The sequence below is a fragment of the Oncorhynchus mykiss genome, chromosome 15, assembly GCF_013265735.2.
Source record: "Oncorhynchus mykiss isolate Arlee chromosome 15, USDA_OmykA_1.1, whole genome shotgun sequence".
Taxonomy (NCBI): domain Eukaryota; kingdom Metazoa; phylum Chordata; class Actinopteri; order Salmoniformes; family Salmonidae; genus Oncorhynchus; species Oncorhynchus mykiss.
This window is the reverse complement of record NC_048579.1, coordinates 27753877-27761152: the sequence shown is the minus strand read 5'-3', so window position 1 is coordinate 27761152 and position 7276 is coordinate 27753877. Positions and strand designations below refer to the sequence as shown.

General features: G+C 40.8%; 1 protein-coding gene across 3 annotated transcripts; it reads left to right on the top strand.

Moving 5' to 3' along the window:
* Positions 1-4294: 4294 nt before the first annotated feature.
* myc (transcription factor Myc) lies at positions 4295-7276 on the top strand. Of its 3 annotated transcripts, none has more exons than XM_021562189.2 (3): positions 4295-4313; positions 5350-6004; positions 6327-7271. In XM_021562189.2, the coding sequence occupies exons 2-3, from the start codon at positions 5362-5364 to the stop codon at positions 6905-6907; spliced, it is 1224 nt and encodes a 407-aa protein (XP_021417864.2). In that variant the 5' UTR covers positions 4295-4313; positions 5350-5361; the 3' UTR covers positions 6908-7271.

The following is a 7276-nucleotide window of genomic DNA, read 5'->3' as shown; positions in this document are numbered from 1 at the left end:
GTTTGAACGTAACATGCTCACAACACCGTTGGCGTCGCGTGCGCCAGTGTCTCAAAATACATGTACACCTACATGTTATTCAATCATTGCACCCACACTGCTTGCACGCAGCAAGCATCTGCGTGGCCAGGCGCTAAAATAGAAATTGTTTCTATTTGTGAGCTCAACACACTGCAAGTCCGGCCTCTCCCAACTCCTCATTGGTTTTAGGAGCATATACCCACTTGGGTGATTGAAAGATGAACTTAGGTCCACACTCCGGTCAGTTGTAATGCTGTCTATATAAAGTCCAAAGAAGAAAAATAATCCTGAAGGAAGGAGGAGACATGACAAGAAACTAAAACCGGTAAACCGAATATCTGTAGATTAATTGTCGGAGTAGACCTTGTGCATTTCATGTAAAATAACAACCCAATGTTTATATACAGGACAAATTATCTAGCGACCGAAAGCTAGCTAGCTAACCTGCCTTAAATGTTTAATGTTTTTTGACTTGTCCCCAAATTAATATAATTGGTTCAGAGTTTGTTTTGAGATTTCAACCTGCATGTCCTGATCGTGTGAGGACAGACGCTGGAGATGAGAAGCAAGTACAGGGAGCAAACATTTTAATGAAACACGGACAGGAACAGAATACGGACAGGGGAAAACAAAAACGACAATAATGCTGACACCGGGATCTAACCAAGGAACAGACAGATATAGGAGGGGCAATCAACAAGGTAATGGGAGTCCAGCGAGCGCTGATGCACGTAATGATGGTGGCAGGTGTGTGTAATAATGGGCAGCCTGGCGCCCTTGAGTGCCAAAGAGGAGGAGCAGGACTGAAAGATTGCTTCTGGTGTGGGTGAACAAAATCAACATGCACGCAGATGTGGTCTGGTCAGCATATAACATGCTGACCAAACCGGAAACACGCTTAGGTTGATTTTTGTCCCCCAACCCCAGACACGATCAGGACACCCAGGTTGAAATATCAAAACAAACTCTGAACCAATTATATTAATTTGGGGACAGGTTGAAAAACAAACATTTTATGGCAAATTTAGCTAGCTAACTTGCTGTTGCTAGATAATTTGTCCTGGTATATAAACATTTGGAGGTTATTTTACATGAAATGTCACAATCGACCAGTGTGGACCTCAGTTTATTTTTCAATCCCCCACGTGAGTATATGCTCCTAAAAGCCAATGAGGAAATTGGAGAGGCAGGACTTGCAGGGCGTCAAGCATCACAAAAATAATCAAGTTCTATTTTAGCTCCCGGCCACGCAGACACTCGCTGACACGCGCAAGCAGTTTGGGTGCAATGATTAAATAACATGTACGTGTACATTTATTTTCTGACACGTCCGGTCTGGTCAGCATAAAAATAGAACTCTGTTCTATTTGTGATGCTTGACTCACTGCAAGTCCTGCTTCTCCCATCACCTAATTGTTTTTAGGAGCAAATACCCACGTGGGTGATTGAAAGAGGTCCACACTCCAGTCCAGTTAATAGTGTTAATGTACCTTAAAGTTGGTTTCCAACCGCCATATAAAGTCAGAAGAAGAAGCAGCCTGAAGGAGAGATTACAAGAAACAAACTCAGTTTACCCTTTTAACTGTGGATTAATTGTCGGAGTAGAGGACCTTGTGCATTTCAGGTAAAATAACAACCCAATGTTTATATCCCAGGACAAATTAGCTAGCAACAGCAAGCTAGCTAGCTAAATTGCCATTAAATGTTTAATGCTTTTCAGGATGTCCCCAAATTAATATAGTTGGTTCAGAGTTAGTTTTGATATTTCAACCTGCGTGTCAAAAGTCGGACGCTAATGTGGTTCTTCAACAGCAAGGCTCAGATCAACATGGCAGTGTTGCCATTTGTTTTAAAAGTTTTTCTGGCTGCAGGATGAAGTTGGTGAAGAGCAATTGCAGAAACTTGCAGTCAAAACTTCATGAATTGATCACAGGATTTTTTGTAACGTTCATTCGACATGTCGGACAATTTGTAACTCCATAATGCAACACACATTGAAAGATGTGACCAATGATGGTCACTGACTTGACAAGTGATCCACTCGAACGTACCCAATGTTTTTTTTCTGGTTCTTCAAAATGGCTACCATCACAATTACCATCATAATTAGCACATTTATGGTAAGTGTGTGTAATTGTGTATTATAATATTTGTGAGTTTGATATTCTAATAGGTAAATATCTCAGGAATAGTTTGCTGAGTTTGCAGAGCAGTGTAATATTTTTAAATACTTTAAATAAGAGCTTGTTAATAAATGTCCTCTGTAGTGGACATAAGGATATGTTTTTTTTATTTTTATTGTCCCCATTCACTGTAATGTTAGATTTTTCATATGTACCCTCAACCAAGTCCTAATGGCAAATTCAGTGCACATTCAATAAAAAAAAATCAATAAATATTTCACCCCAACACTTATGATGTAAAAACATGTTTAATCATAATCCAAAACCCTTTTTTGTTGTTGCTCAGTCTCAGGGGGATAAAGTTAGTCAGCTGAATACATTTTAAAACACACTACTAGCCTACATAAAATAGTTTGACAGTATCCTCCAGATCCTCCACCACAACTTTTTATGGGGGTTGTGCAGTAAAAAGGGTTGAAAAAAGCAGCAAAATGAATATGTCAGGAACCTAAATAGGAAATTGGTGCAATAATATACTTGTAAACTTACAACATTGTATGCCAAGGACAAGAACTCAGTAAGGGCAGTCCCAAGCATTCTAATCTTGGGGTGAACACTAACCACAAGGCCACTGAGTTGTGAAATGGCCCTAAACAACTGTTGAATCAGTGGCAGTGAGTGGGCCCCTGGGTAGTTGGAACCTATGTAACGAGCTAAGTTTACTTCTGCAAGGACTAGGTCTCAAGCTAAATGATATGAGTGATTCCATATGAAACCAGGACAAAACTTTTTTTTTTTCTCACAAAAAGGAAGTAATTTAATGGTCCTTTGGAGCAAGGATTGTTGACATTTATTAGAATTGTTTATCTAAAAGCATAATTGAGAAGTAATTAATAATAGTTGCCATATTTATTACATTTTGGCCTTACCCGGGCTTCCTTTAAGAGTCCATAATGTTGTATCAGTAGGTGCTACAAAGCACGGCTTGCTCTGTAATATTAGTATAGTATTTTGATTTAATAAAAATAAAAGAACATTCATTTATGAATATTGAAAAATATTCTGTCAAATATATTGTATACCACCTGCATTATCTATGGACATGACTTATTGTATACATTGTTTGTATACACATTTTATTAAATCGGAATTTAAAAGAATCCAAATCCAGTAGCATCAACTGGCCCTGACTCCACCTGCATTTATTAGATAGCCCCTATCTTCCATGCATTGTTTATCGATTTTCATCATAAACACTTTTTAAAAATTGTGTTTTAAGACCATTTGTCTCTATATTCATCAAATAAAATCTAAAACACCACCTGTTCTGATGTTGCACTGTCGAATTTTAGATGCCAGGGGGTGCTCTACAACCGTACAATTGATTTATCACAGTATGCACCATTGGTACGTTCTATCAATTTAACGGAACCATTCTCATATCTAGCGCATCACTACCACATGTCTGTTTGACCGCAGCATGGCAGTAGCAAAGCTGCATGGATAAGAGGTAGGCTACAGTGCCATGTCAATCGAACAACCGCCTGTTTTCATTGAGGACATTCCAATGTCGTTCTTCTCCTTCAATGTGCTCATTTTTTTAAACGAAACTTAGCAGTACATTTATAACTGGCCTGTTAGAAGCCAACATCTTATCTCCTCACTACTGATTATATTAACCTTGGTGTGGCCAAAGGCAAAGCTCACACCCAACACATATCAGGAATTATCAACTGGGTTCACCTGCAGCAGTAGCCTACCTAAAGAAGCATGTCTTCTTGCTGTATGTTGCATGTCTTGTCAATTAAGGGTGTATCCATTATGCCGATTATGTTGCAAAACGTTTTCCAAGACCAAACGTTTTGCAACAAAAAATAGTTCATATTTGACAAATTCAGGTAGGCCCCTTTCATTTCCTTCCGTTTGCTTCTTAAACGGTAAACGGTTTTGTTGCAAAAGGTAATGAATACACCCCAGGCAAAATATTTCATCCCCTCTATAGTCACCCTTACTTTGGGGAATTAACAGGGGGAGACATGTAGGCCTACTGAAAACCCTGTTTGAAACATTTATTTTGATGTATTTGATGACAGGCTTTGAAGTGTTGTGCACATGAACTGGTCGTGCATCTTCTCATTCTCACATCAGATTTAACTCAACTTTGGCAAGGTAAGTATGCTAAATAACTTCATAAAATTGTAAATGCCCAATTTTAGGTCAGCAGTGGGCAGTACAATCTCTACTTTTATGCATGTATGCAATTTCCAATAAGCACTCTTTTACTTCTGATTTTGTGTATAATGCACTGTGGAATAATGCACTTTTGAAACTCCTCCCACTTAATTCTCCTTCCGCAACAAATAGTTCCAGTTGAATGAGGATCTCCTGAAATAAATTCCGATGACTGAATTATGTGAATTCGAACATATATTGAAGATTGTAACGATAATTATCATCGATAGTCAACACGGGACTCTTCATTATTTACTTAAAATGCGATGCGTGTTTGGCGGGAAAATTGTGGCGGAGGGATACGTCAAATGTAGAGCACAACAACCTTTTTATTGAACCCCGCGGAATACTCAGCTGTGATTCTCATGCAGCAATTGATAGGCAACGCATCTTTCTACATCGCGGACCAAGCCTCAGCGCTTTATGAATGCTTCTCAGCCAGCAATCATTTTACTAGGAAAACATCTCACTGCCGCACACGCTGGCAGGGATTAACGTAACTATCTTGTTGGAATACTTCTTACAAGCTCCATTTTTCGCGTTTTCGACTTCGACATCTCGGAGTGAAGTACTCTCCACTTTGTTTTCAAAATTAAGGTAAGGAAGGTGTTGATGACATAGCCAACGGTCAACTACACGGAGAATGCAAAGTAGACTTGCTTGGTATCTATCTGGTAAAGATTTTGAACTTGTTACATGTTTGCAAATGTCTTATATAATAAATGCACTTTACTAGCCTCTATTCTTGCGATGTCTACTCGGTTTAAATGTCCTGGGCGCCACACACCGACTAACTACTTAGTACTTGTATCAGCTGCTGCTGTTGGGTTTTGCATGCTTGCTAGCTGTTTGACGGGGCTTTTATGAACTGTGGCATTTTATGTGCATGCACCAATATCAGTTTGCATGCAAGTTGATGCATTAGTTTTTTTTTTTAACCAACTAATTTACATCAACCATCTTTTTCTCTCAGAAAAGAGCCACCATGCCGCTGAATTCAAGTTTGGCGAGTAAAAACTACGACTACGACTATGATTCTATCCAGCCATATTTTTATGTTGACAACGAAGATGAGGATTTCTATCACCAGCAGCCAGGACAGCTTCAGCCACCGGCTCCAAGCGAGGACATCTGGAAGAAATTTGAGTTGCTCCCCACTCCTCCTCTCTCCCCGAGCCGACCATCACTGTCTAGTATTTTCCCATCGACTGCTGACCAACTAGAAATGGTGACCGAGTTTCTCGGGGACGACGTTGTAAACCAGAGTTTCATCTGCGATGCCGACTACTCCCAAACCTTCCTCAAGTCAATCATCATTCAGGACTGTATGTGGAGCGGCTTCTCTGCCACAGCCAAGTTAGAGAAAGTGGTGTCTGAAAGACTCGCATCGCTCCAGGCTGCTAGGAAAGATTCAGCCGTTGGCGACAACGCAGAGTGTCCTACTCGGTTGAACGCAAACTACTTGCAGGATCCGAATACTTCCGCGTCAGAATGCATTGATCCCTCAGTGGTCTTCCCCTACCCAATAACTGAGACTCCCAAACCAAGTAAGGTGGCACCACCCACGGATTTGGCATTGGACACCCCACCCAACAGTGGTAGCAGCAGCAGCAGTGGTAGTGACTCCGGTAAGCTGAATAGCAGTGTTATAATTTCTTGCGATTTAGGATTTTTGACTTGACCGTTTTGTGTAATGGCAGTTTTTATTTGAGCAAAATGCAATCTCTCTCTGCATATGTTGACGCTGTCGAATATGCCTAGAGACTAGTCTGAGGGGGAGGGTTTCAGGCTGCAATGTTGAGAAATCAGCTGATGTGGAAAAGGGGGTGGGGTGGAATGCAGTGATTTTTCTGACAAGGGCATGATGTGTTGTATGTGGCTGATTTGTGGTTGCTGTTTCTCCTCAAAAATAATGTAAATGCTGACTAGTTTTATTCAATATCATTGCAGAAGATGATGATGAGGAGGAAGATGATGAGGACGAGGAGGAGATAGATGTCGTTACTGTGGAGAAGAGGCAAGCGGTGAAGCGGTGCGACCCCAGCACGTCAGAGACCAGACATCACAGTCCCCTTGTGCTGAAGAGGTGCCATGTCTCCACCCACCAGCACAACTACGCCGCCCACCCCTCCACACGGCACGAGCAGCCAGCTGTCAAAAGGCTGAGGCTGGAGAACAGCAGCAGCCGGATCCTCAAGCAGATCAGCAGCAACCGCAAATGCTCAAGTCCCCGGACATCGGACACGGAGGACTACGACAAAAGAAGGACTCATAATGTACTGGAGCGCCAGCGGAGGAACGAGCTCAAGCTGAGCTTTTTTGCTCTACGGGATGAGATACCGGATGTGGCCAACAATGAGAAGGCAGCCAAAGTGGTCATCCTAAAGAAGGCTACAGAGTGCATTTACAGCATGCAGACAGATGAGCAGAGACTAGTCAACCTCAAAGAGCAACTAAGGAGGAAAAGTGAACATTTGAAACAGAAGCTGGCACAACTGCAGAACTCATGTTTGAGCTCAAAGCGCCATTGACTTATTGGACTCCGCATTTTTATGCAAGTTAAGACTTGGTGTGTATAGTTGATATTGAAATGCGAAAGTATGTTTTTTTTTGGGGGGGGGGGGGTGCTGTCTGATTTCAATGTTAAACTGACTCAATTGAAGTTATGGGCAGTAAAATATTTAAAGTTTATTTTTATTAATAAAATATAAAAAATAGGGCTACACATGTTGCATGCCCGATCTAAAATATGGATTTTATGTTTTGTATATAATTACTGACTATTTCTTGAAATGTATTTTTGGATCTCAATTGTCTAGAAGTTCTGACACTTGTTTTCACTGAATGGTTTTTCCATATTATGTTCATTTGAAATATAAATGCATTTCTTTTTGATCATG

Coding starts and splice junctions, on each gene's coding strand:
- myc (XM_021562189.2), top strand. CDS start 5,362: ATGCCGCTGAATTCAAGTTTGGCGAGTAAAAACTACGACTACGACTAT. Junction 6,005..6,326: donor CAGCAGTGGTAGTGACTCCG/GTAAGCTGAATA, acceptor ATATCATTGCAG/AAGATGATGATGAGGAGGAA.